Source organism: Dromiciops gliroides, chromosome 2, assembly GCF_019393635.1.
Source record: "Dromiciops gliroides isolate mDroGli1 chromosome 2, mDroGli1.pri, whole genome shotgun sequence".
Taxonomy (NCBI): Eukaryota; Metazoa; Chordata; class Mammalia; order Microbiotheria; family Microbiotheriidae; genus Dromiciops; species Dromiciops gliroides.
In genome coordinates, this window is record NC_057862.1 from 656,843,594 (window position 1) to 656,862,587 (window position 18,994).

Sequence of the window (18,994 nt, forward strand, 5' to 3'; positions counted from 1 at the left end):
ATCCCACCTGGACATAGTGTATTATCCTGGTGATCACTTGCTGTAATCCCCTTTGTTAATATCTTCTTTAAAATTTTTGCATCAATATTCATTAGGGTAATTGGTCTATAATTTTCTTTCTCCGTTTTGGCTCTGCCTGGTTTTGTTATCAACACCATATTTGTCTCACAAAAGGAATTTGGTAGAACTCTTTCACCTATTTTTCCAAATAATTTGTACAATATTGGAATTAGTTGTTCTTTAAATGTTTGGTAGAATTCACTTTGTGTAATTTAAGATTCTAAATGTGGGTTCTAATCTGTTCCCCCAGTTTGGGGGGAAACTGACTAAAATCACTGATAAAAACGAGTTTAGGTTTTTAAGGGTTTATTGAAAGGTAGAAAGAGAAAGATTGAGAACAGAATTCCAACAGCATGGCAATCCTATCTTTCCTCAATTTTCCTGTGACTTCCTCTGCTGCCACCACCACCACCATAAAATCAGGAACCCAAAAGAGAGAGACCTCTCCACAGGCCCTCCTTCCTCCTTCCTGTCCCCTCCCAGAAAAATGGGAGACTCCTCAAGTTGATTGGCTGGTAGCCTTAGTAGACAGTACCCATACGCAAACATTACTTTCTGACGCCAAGGAAAAGCCACATGTCCTTGCCTTCTGAGGCATTCTACTCATGGTGGAGCTTTCTTATAGTAAATCTCCAGTAGATTTCAATTCATTCCAATCATTACAGTCCCCCCTTTTGTTTCATTAGAAAAATGAATGCATTTGCTCAATGAAACAACCAAAAATAATATCCTATGCTAGCTAACAATACGTAAATAACAATATAGAAAAGGGAGAGGGGGAGCTAGATGGTGCAGTGGATAGAGCACCGGCCCTGGAGTCAGGAGTACCTGAGTTCAAATCCGGCCTCAGACACTTAACACTTACTAGGGGTGTGACCCTGGGCAAGTCACTTAACCCCAATTGCCTCACTAAAAAAAAAAAAAGAAAAGGGAGAGAGGAAAGTTTTGTCCAGAGGGGCAGTCCCTCATGAACCATGCTTTGACATTGGTCTTGCAAAGGGAGGGCCTCTGCAGAGAGTACATGTTACAGATGGTATATATTATAACAGAAACAGAAAACAAAATCAACAGAACAAAACTATTCATATAAAGTCTCTGAGTTCTCTTGTCTTCTTGGGGTGGTAAGATGTCATCAGGAGGAAACTGGACTCTGGTCTGGAAAACTGGGCTCTGGACTCTGGGCTCTGATCTGGATAACTGGATTCTGGACTCTGGTCTGGAAAGCTGGATTCTCTTCTTTAACTGTTTGAATTGCTGGAGTTTTACTAAACCTTAGCATAGCATTGTTAATGATCAAATTAATAAATTCTATTACATTCCCTCCTTTATATAATAGAGGGTTGAGGTAGTTATGCAATCTATAACACTTTTTACCACCATGTGTCTGGATCAAAGTCAAATTTAGTATGTGTTCATGACACCTGAAAAATGTTATGGAAAGATTATCATACCATATCTCATGGTCAGCCAGTGATTGTGCTAGGCTACAGGTGATTAGACTGAGTGAGACAAAAAGAAAACAAGTTCAGTTAAATTAGGTTATATTAGGAGGGAGAGAGGACAAAACTGGACTGTGTCTAGTAATTGTGCTCTACATAGTCGCCATCATAAGCAAACCATAGACTTATGTATACCTGTCTCTCCTTTTGTTGCACATATATTCTCTCCAGGGCTGGCATTAAAGTTCACAGTAAGTTAGTCTCTGAAGTGATAAGTTTCCATACTTCCTAAATCTCATATTAATTTCACCAAAGACAGTATGATGGTAAAAATGTATGCTATGCTGCATAACTAAGGATATACTAGTGATATATACAATAATTCCAAACCATACCCAGAGTATAATGACATATAAATGATAAATGAATGTAAATAGCTGATTATATTAGACATCATTACATAATCTTCTTTTAGCAAGTAAACCACATCATCTTATACATGAATTCTCTAGTATAACAGTAGCAGATACTTAAAGTGGTGATCAATTTATCAAAAAGAAATAAGGCTTCAATGAGCAAGATTCAATATTCAATATGTTCATTGGTAGATCAAGCAATAGGGTTCAATAACCCTTTTTTTTAAACAGAATCCCATAAAAGAGAAAAAAAAACTCATTAGAACTCATGGTTCTACAAACAGAAAGAAAAAAGAAAAAAGAATTCTGGTAGCTTCTGAGTCCCAATGGCCCCATCCACAGCATATACTTAAAATGTCTTTGAAAAGTCACTCAGTTTACAAAAGTGAGGTTAAAAAAAAAGAAAACAAAAGAAACAAAAGTCAAAACACAAAGAAAAGCCAAAAACAAAAACAAAAAAAGATTTACTAAGCACTCTTTTGTGCTCTTAAATAACTTAAAGGTGTAGTGAATTCCAGGCCTTTTCAGTGCCTTTCAAAAGCCAAAACACAAAACAAAAAGGATTAAATAGGTACAGGGAGGGGAAAGGGTGAGGGTGATTGAGGAGGGCCAGAAAACCAGGCCATGTGCTTCAGTGGTTTGCCTGTAGAAGGAAATGCTTGTTAAATTTTAAGGTATTTAAGCTGCTAGAATTTGGGGTATGCCACATTGTTTTAACTGGTTCCCCAATTCTCTGCATGTCAAAGTGGCAGGGGTTTCTGAATTGTTATTGATTTTTCTAATGCTGTCATAATGTTCTTTATGGTAGAAAATGTGGAGTTCTCTAGCATCAGTTTTGTCTGTGCCACTGATTTTCAATAGGGGCTGATTCAACTGATGAACTACCACATTCAGCTGATGCTGTCTAGCAAATGCTACAATGTTATCATTCCCTCCCCACTTTCCAAATTTCTTTAATTCGTCAACATATTCTTCAAAAGGGGAGTCATGGGGGCGGCTAGGTGGCGCAGTGGATAAAGCACCAGCCCTAGATTCAGGAGTACCTGAGTTCAAATCCGGCCTCAGACACTTGACACTTACTAGCTGTGTGACCCTGGGCAAGTCACTTAACCCCCATTGCCCCGCAAAAAAAAAAGGGGGGGGGGTCATCTATTCTAAAAGACTCAAACTCAGTTCCATGGTTAATCATATAAGAAGCAGATTCTTGTCTGTGTCTGAAATGATTCCTACAGTGACCTTCTAGCTGATCTGCTAAGGCCCTAAAGAGGCTATTTCCATCTCCCAATACTTTATGAAGACTGAAACCCAAAGCATTTAACTGATCAGTGGGACTATCAAATGGGAACTGCCTGTTGCTGCTGGGCTCTCTTTGCTCTTTAACAGTTGCTTTTGTTAGGGTTTTTTGCTCTTTAGCATCTACTTGAGTTTTATCTGAAATCTCTTTACTTATGAATGGTGCAGGCTTTACATGAGAGCAATGAATCCAAGAGTCTTTTTCACCAATTTTAATGGCAGTAGGAGTTGTCAATAATACCTGAAAAGGTCCCTCCCAAGTGGGCTGGGTTCCACTGGTTCTCTGAAAATTCTTTACATATATTTTATCTCCTGGATTTAAGTTATGCAATGAAAAGTCTAAGGGTCCTGCCTGGACCACAGCTCCTGCCTCATGAAGTTCATGTAGCCTAGTTTGTAATTCCTATATATAGGAGGCAACAGAAGTATCACCTCCCACCAGTGATGTATAAACTGGGGAAAAAATTTTAGCTTGGATAGGAGGGTGACCAAAAAGCATTTCATAAGGAGATATATGAAGTTCTCCTCTTGGTCTACTGTGTAGATAGAATAATGCCAATGGTAGAACATCAGGCCATTTCAAATGGGTTTCAGTACATAATTTGCCAATCATACTCTTAAGCTCTTTATTCATATGTTCAACCTGGCCTGAATTTTGTGGGTGGTAGGGCATGTGGAATTTTGGAGTTACTCCCAAGAAAGAGTAGATTTGGGATAAAATAAAATCAGTAAAATGTGTGCCTTTGTCAGAATCAATTCATGCTGGTGGACCAAAATGAAAGACTATCTCTTTTTTTTTTTTTTTAGTGAGGCATTTGGGGTTAAGTGGCTTGCCCAGTGTCACACAGCTAGCAAGTGTTATGTGTCTGAGGCCGGATTTGAACTCAGGTACTCCTGACTCCAGGGCCGGTGCTCTATCCACTGCGCCACCTAGCTGCCCCAAGACTATCTCTTTAAGAAGAATTTTGGCAACAAAGGCAGCTGTGGTTCAGGGCGGGGCTGGGAAATGCCTCCACCCATCGAGTGATTTGATCAACTATAACAAGGCAAAATTTATAATGTCCTGCTTTTGGCATTGTAATATAGTCAATTTGCAAGTGCTCAAAGGGTGTATATGCTAGAGAACAACCTCCATAAGGTTTGGCCTTGAAAGCATGCTGATTATAAGATTGACATGTGGAGCAGCCTGAGCAGATTCGAGATGCTGTGTTAGTCACACCTGGTGCTATCCAGGTTCTCTTAATAGAGTCTAAAATGCCTTGTGTACCAAAATGGCCTTTTTTGTAAACAGAGAGGCATACCTGGTGGTAGAATTTCCAGGGAAGAAGTGGCTTACTTTCAGGAGACACCCAGAAGCCATTGATCTGTTTTGCTCTAAATTTCTTTCTCCATTTTTCCACTTCTGACTCATCATAAGTTAGTTTAAGAGGGACATCCTCAGAAGGTGAGAGGTTAAATATATGTTCAGGAGCTTCCAAAGCAGTGAGCTTGGCTGCAGAATCAGCTCGTGCATTCCCCTTTGATACAGGATTATTATTCCCTGTGTGGGCAGGCTAGGGAAGAGGACAGTTTCAGGGCATCTAAGAGGTCCTTGATAAGGTCCCCATTGGCAATAACCTTGCCTGAGGATGTTAAAAAGCCTCGTTGTAACCAAATCATGCCAATCAAGTGGCATATACCAAAGCCATATTTCGAGTCAGTAAAAATGGTGGCACTCTTCCCTTTGGCTATATTACAGGCTTGTGTAAGAGCCACAAGTTTGGCAGCCTGTGCACTAAAATGGGAAGGCAGAGAAGCTGCCCAGAGAGTGTCATAATCAGAAACTACGGCAGCTCCAGTGAAACGGGTCCCCTCTCTCATAAATGAAGAGCCATCTGTATAGAGGACAAGATCAGGGTTTTCTAAAGGTGTATCAAAAAGATCATCACGGGTTTCTCAGCCATATCAACTAAAGAAGCACAGTCATGCAATGGTTCCCCCGATAATGGTAAGTTAGGGAGTAGCGTTGCTGGGTTGAGAACTGTGCAGTGTTTTAGAGTGATATTCTCATTGCCTAACAGCGTTACTTCATACTTAGCCAGCCTTTGATCTGAAAAGGCTTGTGTCCTGTGATGTAGTAAGAGAGCCTCTACTTCGTGAGGGCATTGCACAGTTAGAGGGCTACCTAGGACCAAATCAGAGGCTTTTTCTACCAAAAGGGCTGTGGCCACCACTGCCCTAAGGCAAGGAGGCACTCCAGATGCTACAGGGTCCAGCTGGGTTGAATAATAGGCTATGGGGCATTGGTTAGGCCCCAGTGATTGAGTCAGAACTCCAGAAGTCACCCCCCTTTGTTCATGCACAAAGAGAGTGAAAGGCTTACTATAATCTGGTATTCCTAGGGCAGGTGCTGATAACAAGGCCCGTTTTAATTCTTTTATGGCTGAGAGATGCTGGGGATCCAACTGTAAAGTGTCTGGGACAGAATTTTTTGTTAGAGCTATGAGAGGTTTAGTAATTTCACCAGTACCCGGCTGCTCCCAGAATGGCTCTCAACTGCCTCTTAGTAGTGGGGGCAGAGAGTTGTTGAATGGCCTGGACTTGCTTAGAAGAGACAGAGCAAGTTTCAGCAGCCAGAATAAATCCTAAGTATTATACCTGGGGCAAACACCACTGTACTTTTGACCTGGACACCTTGTGGCCTCTCTTGTGCAGCTCTAGTAGTAAGTGACGGCTATCTTCCTGACAAATTTCAGCATGAGGGGAGACCAAAAGTAAGTCATCAACATATTTTAGTAGCGTGGAGCCTTTAAAGGTAATGGAGGCCAGATCCTGCTGTAAAATTTGGGAAAATAATGTGGGACTGTCTACAAATCCCTGTGGGAGTCTAGTCCAGGTCCACTGTGTATTTTTCCAGGTAAAAGCAAATAAATATTGAAAGTCCTCATGTACTGGTATGGAGAAAAAGGCAGAGCAGAGGTCTAACCCTGTGAAGCATGTAGCCTCAACTTGTAAACTCACATGGTCCTGAAGATTTTTTCTTAGGGAGTTCATTAATGGCTTGTTCAACTTCTTTTTCTAATATGGACTTATTCCAGAATTTTATTTCTTCTTCAGTTAACCTGAGCACTTTGTATTTTGGTAAATTTTTATCCATTTCATTTAGATTGTCAAATCTATTGGCATACAGTTGGGAAAAATAGTTCCTAATTATTGCTTTAATTTCTACTTCATTGGTGGTAAAATCACCCCTTTCATTTTTGATACTGGTAATTTGGTTTTCTTCTTTCTTTTTTTTTAATCAAATTAACCAATGGTTTATCTATTTTATTATGTTTTTTTTTCATAAAACCAGCTCTTAGTTTTATTGATTAATTCTATAGTTTTCTTGCTTTCAGTTTTATTAATTTATCCTTTAATTTTCAGGATTTCTAATTTAGTATTTAATTGGGAATTTTAATTTGTTCTTTTTCTAGCTTTTTAAGTTGCATGTCCAATTCATTGATCTCCTCTTTCTCTTTTTTATTGATGTAAGCAGTTAGAGATATAAAATTTCTCCTAAGAACTGCTTTGGCTGCATCCCATAGATTTTGGCATGTTGTCTCATTATTGTCATTCTCTTGTTTTTGTGGGGTTTTTTTTGCAAGGCAATGGGGGTTAAATGACTTGCCCAAGGTCACACAGCTAGTAAGTGTCAAGTGTCTGAAGCCGGATTTGAACTCAGGTACTCCTGAATCCAGGGCTGGTGCTTTATCCACTGTGCCACCTGGCTGCCCCCCCTATTGTCATTCTTTTGGATAAAGTTATTGATTGTTTCTATGATTTGTTGTTTGACCCACTCATTTTTTAGAATGAAATTATTTATTTTCTAATTGATTTTCAGTCTACCTTTCCAGGGCTCTTTTTTACATGTAATTTTTATTGCATCATGATCCGAGAAGGATGCATTTACTATTTCTGCCTTTCTACGTTTGACTATGAGGTTTTTGTGCCCTAATACATGGTCAATTTTTGAATATGTGTCATGTAGTGCTGAGAAAAAAGGCATATTCTTTTCTATCCCCATTCAATTTTCTCCAGACATCTATCTTGTCTAACTTTTCAAACATTCTATTCACCTCCTTAACTTCTTTCTTATTTATTTCATGGCTAGATTTATCTAATTCTGAGAGGGGAAGATTCATATCCCCCACTAGTGTAGTTTTGCTGTCTATTTCCTCTTGTAACTCATTTAACTTCTCCTCTAGGAATTTGGATGCTATACCACTGGGTGTATACATGTTTATTTTGATATTACTCCATTATCTATAGTACCTTTTAGCAAGATGTAGGTTCCTTCCTTCTCTCTCTCTCTCTCTCTCTCTCTCTCTCTCTCTCTCTCTCTCTGGTGAGGCAATTGGGATTAAATGACTTGCCCAGGGTCACACAGCTAGTAAGTATCAAGTGTCTGAGACCAGATTTGAACTCAGGTCCTCCTGAATCCAGGGTTGATGCTTTTTCCACTGTGCCACCTAGTTGCCCCCCTTATCTCTTTTAATTAGATCTATTGGGGGGCATTAAACATTTATTAAAGCATACAGGTATTAACATGGAGTTCAGAAAATTAAGAAAAAGAAGTCTTACCTAGCCTAGAGTTCCAGCCTGGTTGGGTTCTTCCTCAAGTCCTCCTCCACTAGCCCGCTTTAATCAGGAACTCTCCAGCAAGCTGATTGTGGAAGCTTTTTATAGGTTTGGAACAGAGGCAGTCCTTACACACTGCTTCAAGCCGATTGGTTGTCGTCATCCAAATCCATTGGTTTTGAAGGTGTTCTCAAGTTGAATTCACAGTCTAGCTTCTGAGAACAATACCCTCTTAAGGGCTAGCCAGGTGTGATTACAATCCAATTAACCTGAAGTAGGCTAATCAGCAGTCAATCACTCTCACTTGATTCAATCAGTCCTCCTCTTTGACAAAGAATCAGTCTGAAATCCAGAGAGCTCTCAGATCAAAAACAGACTTCCCTTGGAGAAAACCACATTTGCAAAGGTACTGAAACTATTAGAAGGCTATTGAGTTTGCAGACTTCCAGTCAGAGTTTTACCAGTAAAACATCATGGCAGTACATTGTCAACTACTTCAGCCTTGTTGGCATCTATAGGAGAAAGCAGGCAGAGGCTACCAACTATGCATGCTCATGGGTAAAACCTGGGGTGTGCTGCAGACTGTCAAAATTTCAATGTGATCATTTGCACTGCTACAAATTGGGGCGTGGTCTAGAGCAAGGCTTCTTAAATTTTTTCTATTTATGACCCTATTTTGCCCAAGAAATTTTTACACAACCCCAGGTATATAAAATAGTTATACAAATCAAACATCTACTGCCAAATTTTTCTCAACCCTTCATATGGGGAATTAGATCTATTTTTAACTTTGCTTTATCTGAGATAAGGGTTGCTACCCCTGCTTTTTTTACTTTAGCTTAAGCATAATATATTCTGCTCTAACCTTTTACCTTTACTCTGGGTGTATCTCTCTGCTTCACATGTGTTTCTTGGAAACAGCATATTGTAGGATCCTGGTTTTTAATCCACTCTGCTATTCACTTTCGTTTTATGGCAGAGTTCATCCCATTGCCATTCACAGTTATTATTACTGTCTATTCCCCTCTATTCTATTTACCCACTTTGTACTCCACCCACCCACCCCCCATTCTTTTACCCTATTCCTCTCCTTCGGTTTCCTTGTTTTTAATGACTGCTAGATCTTGAGGAGCTAAGCTGTTAAGTAGGCTGCCAACAGGAGGGCTGGCCTCAGGTGAGAACCCAATTCTCCAACCTGCTTCCAGGGTCTATATAAGCCGGAGGGAACTCAGGCTGGGCAAATCCTGGTTGGAGCAGGCACCTTGAGCTTTTGCGCCTGGCCAAGCTGATGCACCATTGCCCCAGTAGTCAGGACAACAGCATAGTGCTTGGAGCACTAGGAATTTCTCCTAGATAGAGCTGCCCGAGGAGAAAAGGAAGAAGAGAGAGCAGGTGACCCACGGAACTTCAGCCTGGCGAGATTGACCCAAATCCAGAAATGGTCACTTCTGCTTCCTCCGCTGCTATTGCGGCTGCTCCGCGGCTCCCCAAGGCTGAGTATCTGAAGCGTTACTTATCTGGGGCGGAGGCAGCGGGAGATCAGGGTCCGCGGTTAGACGTAAGCGCCGCAAGAAGCGGCCGAAGGAGACTGGACCTGGTGGCAAAGGGATGAGGATTGTGGAGGATGATGTGAGCTGGGCAAATATTTCTCCTACGTTGGAAAAAGAAGAGGAAGATGAGGGAGCTTGTGGTGGCTGAATTGATAACGCCCAAAATAAATGAAGCTGATGGAGGCCTTCCGGACTAGTAACAAGTGGAAGCTCTTAGGGGAACAAAAGCAAGATCTGTCCCCACCCAGGAGGACCCGGCACGACTCCCCAGACCCCTCGCCTCCCAGGAGGACCCAGCACGACTCCCCGGACCTCTCGCCTCCCAGGAGGACCTGGCACGACTGTCCAGACTCCTCGCCTCCCAGAAGGGAACCAGGGAAACATCTGCGTGACACCAGAGACTCTACTCCTGAACGTAGGAAATTCCAGACAAACTTTTCAACCAAGAAACACCAGAGGCATGACGTAGATTCTTCTCTTCCTGGGAAGAGGAAGCAGCGAGCCTCTGGTTCAGATCTGTCTCTTCCACGGAACAAGCGGAAACGAGACTCTGGTTCGGACCTCTCCCCACCAAGAAGGAAGCAGAAAACCAAGTCTTCGGATTCAGACTGCTCTCCACCGCCAAGGAGGCAACCTCCTGGAGCAAAGGCCACACAGATGTCGTCTGGGGCCCAAACTGGGTGGGTGTCCGCTGTGAGGAGAGAGCGGCAGGAGCTCAGGAGGCAGGACCAAGAAACCAAGCAATTGGCAGCTGAATTCCAGAATGCTGAAACCCTGTTTCGGGATAAGTCTGGCCGCAAGAGGGACCTGAAGCTGATTCGAATAGAGCAAGGGAGAAAAGAAGAGGAGGAGGCAGAGAAGAAGGAACAGTATGCTCAGTGGGGAAAGGGCCTTGCCCAGAGCCGGCAGCAGCAACAGAATGTGGAGGATGCCATCAAGGAGATGCGGAAGCCATTGGCCCGCTCCATCAGTGATGAGAACCTGGATCAGATGCTCCGAGAGCAGCAGAGAGAGGGTGATCCCATGGCCAACTTCATTAAGAAGAAGAAGGAGGCCAAGGAGAACAAGGGTAAGAAAGAAAAACCGCTCTACAATGGCCCTGCAGCTCCCCTCAACCGATTCAATATCCGGCCCGGGTATCGCTGGGATGGCATGGACAGGTCCAATGGCTTTGAGGAGAATCATTTTGCCAGACTTGCGGCCAAGAAAGCGGTTGAGGAAATTGCCTATAAATGGAGCATCGAGGAAATGTAGCCCTTGTAACTAAGAGATGGCTGTAGATTCTGGTGCTGGGCAAAGGGCAGAAGAGATTGTGAGGCGGGGGGAAAGGCTAATAATAAATATAGAAGAGCCATGCATGGTTGCCACCGATGACCTTGGGAGAGAAAACTTAGATTTTGATATCTGGTTGTGGGGCTGGGGGTACCATAACCCAGGGAAATGTCCATATTCTTCAGCCATTCACACAACTGTTTCTCTACCGACTTTTTGTCTGTTTGTTTGCAGGGCAATGAGGGTTAAGTGATTTGCCCAGGGTCACACAGCTGTTACGTGTCAAGTGTCTGAGGCCGGATTTGAACTCGGGTCCTCCTGAATCCAAGGCTGTTGCTTTATCCACTGAGCCACCTAGCTGCCCCCTCTCTAATGTCTTTTAAGGGGAACAAACACCACCGAGGGTCATACAAGTGCCCCAGAGTGCATTCTTGATGGATCGTTTTCTTTCCCCCCCCTAACAAATAAACATCTATATTTGTAAAAACAAAAACTCAAATCCAGAAAGGAAAGCAGCCAGCTAGGATCCCATTAATATGAATCTTCATATTAATATGAACTTGAAATGCTTTACACAACAGCCAAACACACGGGGAAAGAAGGCCAAGAGGAAAGCAAGGGGGAAACAATGGAAAGAAGCTAGGCTCTTTGTTGCCCTCCAAAGGAAGAGAACTTCGAACAGCAGGCATAGTGAAGGGTCGTGGACACTAAGAACGGAATATCAATATAAAGGATGGGATGTGGATTCCAAGACGAGCTATCCAGATGAGCCATGCATACTACCCTTAAGGTGCTTATAGCATGAGGAAATTATGCATGAGGAGTTCTTGCAGCTTTTCCTCAATCAGCATTTTCCTCACAAGCACTGCCACCAATGGGTAACGTTAGAAGAAAGAAGGCTCCGAGGCAGCTAGGTGGCGCAGTGGATAGAGCACCCGCCCTGGATTCAGGAGTACCTGAGTTCAAATCGGACCTCAGACACTTAACGCTTACTAGCTGTGTGACCCTGGGCAAGTCACTTAACCCCAATTGCCTCACTAAAAAAAAAGAAGAAGAAGAAGAAGAAGAAGAAAGAAGGCTCCTTGCCCCATGCACCCTACACGTATAAATATCAGAGTGGAAGGCGAGAGAAGACCATGAATTGGAAGCAATTCACTATGTCCGCCCGCGGCCACAGGCACTGACCCCCCCATAATAAGTCTTCTTTAAATAAAAGCTGCCAATGGATTTGTCTAATATAGAGCAATGCCCCACAACCAGGATTTCAGAAGAAACGGAAAAAGGAGAGCGGAGTAGATTATAACGCAGAAATTCCATTGGCCAAAAAGCCTACTCCAGGTTTTTATGACACGTCTGAAGAAAGTCATCAGACACTTGGCGCTGACTTGGGCAAGTTACGACAAGCAGATCTCCACGGGGAGCTGAGATCCGAAAAGGAAAGGAGACAGAGGAAGAAAGACAAAGAACACTGGAAAAGGAAAAGGGAGTCGGATTTGCCGTCAGCTCTTCTCCAGACCAGCGGAGTAGCAGCATCGACCAAGAAGAGAAGCAAATTAGCCCTTCTTGCACCTCAGATATCGAAGGCTGAACTTCAGCTAGTTGTCAAAGCTGCGCAGGCAAGTGAAATGCCTCGTGAAACAGCCCAGGAATCTGGCCCCGTGGATTCTGCTTCCAGGACTCTTTTGTCGGAATATGATGTCACCAACGAGAGGAGCGCTCTCAGGCCCCCCAGAACTCCGGCTGGCCCAGATCGAATCCTGCGGGATGCCCAGAACTTGATGGCTCTCACCAACGTGGACACCCCACTGAAAGGGGGTCTTAATACACCACTGCAGGAGAGTGACTTCTCCGGAGTGACTCCGCACCGTCAGATCCTGCAGAAGCCAAACACGGTCCTGTCTACGCCATTCCGGACCCCTAACCGCGGAACCGAAGACTGGACTCCTCGCCGAGGCATGACTCCTAAAGCGGCTCTCGGCAATCCCTAGGGTAGGTCTCCTCTACGGGACAAACTGAGCATCAATCCGGAAGAGGGGTCGGCAGCTTACAATGACCCCTCCTTTGTGAAGCAGGCAGAGAGAGAATCTCGCGCACTTCTGCGTCTAGGCTTCATGAGCCTTCCTGCTCCTCAAAATGACTTTGAGATTGTGCTACCAGAAAAGGCTGAGGAGCAGCCAGAAGGCTGTGAGGTCGCGGAGCCTTTTTGAGAAGATACACCTGATGCCGAGGCTCGAAAGCAGGCTCTCCCAGGAGCGGAGCCTGTCCAGGAATTCAAGCCAATGCACAAAGCTGTTCAGAAGGATCTGCCCAGACCTTCAGACGTCAACGAATCTCTCCTAAGACCCCTCGGTGTGGAACGACCACTAACAGAACTCGAGACAAGTGAAGAGCTCCGGAAAAGAGAGATGAGCACGCTGCTTCATTATGATCTTCGGCATCATCCTTACGGAGGACGAGCTGGAAACCGAAAGGGGAAAACGCTAGGATGTGGAAGTCCTGGTCCTGAGCACAGAACTCCCCCAGAACACCATGCCTATGAGACCTTCTCCGAAGAGGAACTGAAGCAGGCGCACGACCTTTTGGCACGGGAGATGGGAGTGGTCAAGCAAGGAATGGGCCACGGCGAGCTGTCCCATGAAGCTTGTGCCCAGGTGTGGCAAGAAGGTTACAGTCAAGTGTTAGATCTTCCTGGGCAGAGCCAATACACACGAGCCAACTTGGCGAGCACAAAGGACAGGATTGAATCGCCTGAAAAGAGACTTGAGATCACTAGGGCTTACATGACCACAGAAGCCAAGAGAGCTGCAAACCTGGAAAGGAAGATGAAGATTTTACTTGGTGGCTACCAGTCTCGAGCCATGGGACTCATCAAACAGTTGGATGATTTATGGGACCAAATCGAGCAGGCTCACTTGGAGCTTGGTACTTTGGAGGAGCTCAAGAAACGTGAGGATTCAGCAATTCCCAGGAGGTTGGAAGGTCTACGAGAAGAAGTCCAGCGGCAGCAGCAGAGAGAAAAGAAACTTCAGCAGAGATATGCAGATTTGCGGCTGGACAGAGGCTTTACAGTCAAAATACCTAAACATCGTGTGCATTTAGTTGCAGAAAGAGTCAGGGGCTGCTTCCCATCCTCTGCAGGAAAGAAGCTGCTGTCTCTGGTCATCAAATCACGTGCTGCTCTTGGTGGAGCAATTTGGAACTCTGCCCAAAGGGCTATAGAATTGTGATTAGTCTTTGATGCAGCAATAACACTGCCAGGTCGATTTCCCAAAGAAATCCCCCAAAGGGGAAAAATCATCATTGTACAAAAATATTGATACCAGTTCTTTTTCTGCTGGCTAAGAAGTGGAAATCTAAGGAATGCCCATCCATTGGGGAATGGCTAACCAAGCTATGGAATATGATGGTAATGGAATCTAATCGTGGTGTAAGAAATGACAAGCAGGATGATTTCAGAAAGATCTGAAATGACTTGTTTGAAGTGATGGATAGTGAAGTGAGCAAAACCAAGAGAACACTGTGCACAGTGACAGCAATGCTGTTTGAGGACTCTGAAGTACTTAATCTGCACAATGCAATGATCCCAGACATTCCCACAGGACTATTGATGAAACATACTATCCACCTCCAAAGACAAGACTGATATTGATGGAACACAGATTAAAGCGCCCTATTTTTCACTTTCTTTCATTGTTTTTTCTTTCCTTCAAGTTTTCATGTACAAAATGACTAATATGTTAATGTTTTAGGTAACCGTAGCTGTATAATCTATATCTAATTACTTGCAGCCTCGGGGAAGGGGGAGGGATGAAAAGTAGAATACAACAATATAAATAAAAAAGGTTGATTAACTTTAAAAAAAACCACTTGCTGTTCTCTGTAACTTCTTTGTTGTTTGTTTTGAATGAATTTCCATCACCTAGAATCTTTGGCTCCACAAGAATTTTCTAAGGTTAATTTATTCAGAGAAGCATTATTGCTTTAAAGCTGTCAGGTTGGCTAAAATTTATATTAGTTTTGACATTTAAAATCATATTACTTATTGGTTAAGTGTTCAATTTTTTTGGTTAAGTGTTCTTAAAAGTGTTGCTTGTGAGTCAATTTTTGAATAACAACTGTACATTAAAAAAACAACAACTCTTGAACTGTATCTCTATTAGGGCAGACAGAAGGAGTATGCATAGACAGAGGGTGTGCGTCTAAGGGGAGTTTGATGTGATGCTATGAAAAAAACCCTTAAGAACTGACAAAAAGGTCCAAATTGGGAGAGGAGGAAAGGGAGGAAGAAAGGGGTAAATCACAGGATATGAAGAGGCACCAAAGACCTCTTACAATAGAAGGCAAGAAGAGAGGGGGTGAATACTGTTACAACTTGACTCTCCTTGGGCTTGGCTCAACTGGGGAAAACCATACTTGTTTAGTAGGGTATAGAACTTCATCTCACCCAATCAGGAAGTAAGAGGTGAAGGGGAAAAGAAAAGGGTGGGGCCTTGATGGAAAGGAGGGCAGATTGAAGTAAGTGATGATCAGAAGTAAAACACTGGCAAAAGGAGAGAGAAAAGCCTAAACAAGGTAGGAAATAGAATTCAGGGAAGTAAGTAATCGTAACTGTGAATGTGAATGGAATGTTCCCTCCAGAAATCATTGTTGGTCTTTGTCTGCCTTGAGAGCAATAGGTAGAGGACCTGGGAGTACATCCTATCTCAGTCCCATTCTACTTGTACCACATTTGGGACGTTGCTGTCCTTCTTGAGGCTCACTTTGGCATCAAGTGAGTATTCCTACTGCTGGAGAGCTGAGCTGGTGAGGCTGGGAAAATGCCTCTGGATTTGGAGGATTCTCAGAAATCCTGGGTTCTTTTCCCAATGCTTAATTCCAAGAAACTCTTAGGGATGTCCTTGGGCTCACAATTCCCTCTCCTCCTCAGATCAGCCACAACCACTAAGTTCTATTACTACATCTTTAGGATTTAATTCTTGGCATTTTTTTTCATGTGAATGCTTCCATCTAGCCAGGAAAAGATAGAGGTAATGAGGAAGAAGGCAATCCAAGAGAGCAGAAAAAGAGCCAGGAATTTCATAAGGACAACTCTGAGTCAGTGTGTCATTGAAAATGATGAAGAGGATGGTTTCAGAAAAACCTGGGAAGTTTGATACAAACTGATGCAAAGCAAAGTGAGCAGCTCTAGGAGAACACCTTACACAGCCACAGCTGTCATTTGATTCAGTAAATCAGACACTTTTGTTGATACTAGAGGGAAGAGACAAGGGCTTTCATTTTCTCCTTACCAGTAGGCACACCCCATGGTTGCTAGTTCTCATCTTTGGACAAGCAGGCATCAGATTTCTTCTCCAGGTCACAACCTTTCCAATTTAGAGAGATATCTTTGTGTCCCCCAAGTCTTCTCCAACACAGTGCTCCTTAAGCATCCAGGACAGGAGCTTGAGGTGCTGTGCCTCCTGGCCACCCTCCTCTGTACACTCCAGCTTTTCAAGGCCCTCAGAGCTAACAACCCAGGGTGCCTACCACTGAACATGTGACTGCACTCTGCACAGGGGGATTCCCTCAACCCTTAGGGATTGCCCAAGGCACAGTTTCTTTTTTCTAAGGATCCCAGATGAAGAACTGGAAGGGCCTTAGGGGCCATCTGAGCCCAGTCCGGATCCTCAACTCCCACTTATAGAGGAGGAAATGGAGGCTCAGAGAAGCCATAGGACATTAATGTGAGCCTACAGGAAGTAGCTATAAAGAGAAAAACCCAGGTTTGGGGGCTCCAAATGCAGAGACACTTCCACATCCTCCCTAGTTCTCAAAAGGCAGGAATATTCACTTCATGCAAAGGTCATTGTCCCAAAATGCCAGTGACATCCCCATTGTGACTCCCAAAAAGGATGTGGCAGAGATCCTCTGCCTATTGTCCCCAAGTATGAGCAAGCCCATGTTCTTTGTGGAGGGAACATTGGTTATTAACCCATTTTCTAGGTGGGGAATCAGAGGCCCAGCAGGGGAAATATCTGACCAGGTAGTTCTTGGTGCACCCAGGTCTCCTGACTTCTCTCAGTTGAGCAGATCCAGTTATTCAGGCCCTTCAGTGAGCATAACTGCTTCAATTGCTCCCACAGACTCATGCCTAGGTCAGAGTCTGAATAATGGAGATGAGCAATTCTCCAGCTTTTCTGCTGATCTGCAACTCCAAGCCCCTCCAAAAACTGGACTATAATCCATTCATCCTCAAGAGAACAAGCCTAGGAGACACACAGTTCATCCACTGAAGCCCAAGGAAATTCATGCCTAGGCTCTCCCTTACCTTTCTTTTAAACATAGTGGCAGAGACTTTATTTACAGAATCAATAATAAGAACTTAGCTCAGGTGAGTTATTTTTTAAATGAATCTTTATTTCTAGCTTGACAGAAATTGGGCTAAGCTCCACATTCAGCTGGCCCTGTGTGGACTTGGATAGGATTGTTCCCAGTGTCTTGAATGACAGTCTTTCCTGACCCTCAGGGACTTTGTGCCTCTTCTTAGTGCTGCCTTCAGAATGCTCATCACAGTGGTGGAAGAACTTTTCAGAGATTCAGTGTCTATCCCAGTGCATGCTCTTTTTCTTCCTTCTTTGTTCCTTCCTGCTGGCACTGCTGGAGGACCTCTTGTGCCCTGGCTCAGCCTTTCTTGAATCCCTGCTTGACTTCTCTGCTTTCTCCAGCTGACTTTGGTGGAGCTCAGGTGAGCCACTTAAGTATTGATGACCTTGTCTGGTCTCTGCCCTGGAGTCCTTCTCAGCAGATTTCCTAAAGCCAACACCTTTCCTTGCCTTTCTGGTCCTGTGTTGGGACGCTACTGAGGATGATGCCGGCATTTCCTCCCTGTCCATATTCATTCTAACATCTTTTTTCTTCTTTGCTTTTTCTTTGTTGTCTCAGTTATGCTTTCTCACAGGTGTCTCATCTTCAGAGGATTCAGATGGACTAGGGGGTGGGGTTTGAACCCCCACAGCCCTTCTCCCCAGGTGTTCTGGTTTCACCATCCAGATTCCTTCATCCTTGGGCCTGGGGGAGCCTATAATTAGCCACATGGTCCACTCGGATACTTCTTCCTCTTTATCTTGTTCCATTCAAATTGTCGTTGGTTCAAGCTGTGCTTCTCTGATCTTCCTAGCAAAGAAAACACAATGTTTTGGCCTCTTCCAGTCTTCTTATCTCACAACAGATTAATGTTCACAATTTTGTCATATTGAGCAAACACACAGATGATATCTCCTTTGGTGAATTCCTGTGAAAGCCTCCCAGGAGGATGCAACCTCTGTTCTTGTACTTGGTGTGCCAGGTATTTTCTCAGCCACCTGGAATTCTACCTCCCATATCTTCAGCTCATTGATGAGCTTCACTTTGGTTAGAGCATTCTTCATCTTTTTTGGGGGCAATGAAAGTTAAATGACTTGTTCATGGTCACACTGTTAATAAGTATCATGAATCTGATGCTGGATTTGAACTCAGGTCCTCCTGAACCCAGGGCTGGTGCTTTATCCATTTCACCACCTAGAAACCCGCTCAGGGCATTCTTCTTGAGCCTACTAAGCATCCTCTATCTGGATTTCCTAGAGCACCTCTCCCTATCACCTTTTCTTCCCCAGTTAAACAGTATGTATAAAATGACTTTAATTTTGTGTAAATTTTCATAAGATAGATAAATATTCAACACTGAGTTCATTTTATTAGGAACAAAATATGGCACAGATTCCCCATAATTGTTATTATTTATTTACATTCCCGTGCTTTCTACTCTATGGATGATTATCCCTTTGCCAAAAATCATCCAACAGTCTGGCATAGAGTGAGGAAAAACAGATGAGAAACATCTTTTATTTCTTTTAAAAAGGTGAAAATAAATAAATTATTCTTAAAGTTCATTTCACTTGAGGGGCAGCTAGATGGCACAGTGGATAGATCACTGGCCCTGGATTCAGGAGTATCTGAGTTCAAATCCTACCTCAGACACTTAACACTTACTAGCTGTGTGACCCTGGGCAAGTCACTTAACCCCAATTGCCTCACAAAAAAAGTTCATTTCACTTCTAAGATCTTTAAACTCCTAAAAAAGCAGTTTCCTCAAGGCACATGCCACCTTAAAAAAATCTCAGCAGTGAATACCTGCACTCAAACAAAAGCATGCAGCTCCAGTGTCTCTTGAAAAAGTTTTGCATCTGGTACTCCAGATTTTCTGTAAAACTCTTCCCCTTTTGTCATTCCAGGACGTCAAAGCACAAATAAGCACTAAGTGCAATTCTATTACTTGTCATCTCCATAGAAGATACAGAGCTGAAGATGCCTCTGAACACAACTGTCTCCTGGTTAGGGAGACAGTTTC

General features: G+C 43.4%; 1 protein-coding gene and 2 pseudogenes across 1 annotated transcript; 2 read left to right on the top strand and 1 right to left on the bottom strand.

Moving 5' to 3' along the window:
- Nucleotides 1–9,245: 9,245 nt before the first annotated feature.
- LOC122739499 lies at nt 9,246–10,611 on the top strand (annotated as a pseudogene).
- Nucleotides 10,612–11,183: 572 nt separating this feature from the next.
- LOC122739500 (cell division cycle 5-like protein) lies at nt 11,184–13,856 on the top strand. Its single transcript, XM_043981226.1, is given in 3 exon segments — nt 11,184–11,293; nt 11,295–11,326; nt 11,890–13,856. Coding segments are annotated over 3 exon segments (2,109 nt in total).
- Nucleotides 13,857–16,976: 3,120 nt separating this feature from the next.
- LOC122739501 lies at nt 16,977–18,035 on the bottom strand (annotated as a pseudogene).
- Nucleotides 18,036–18,994: the final 959 nt, after the last annotated feature.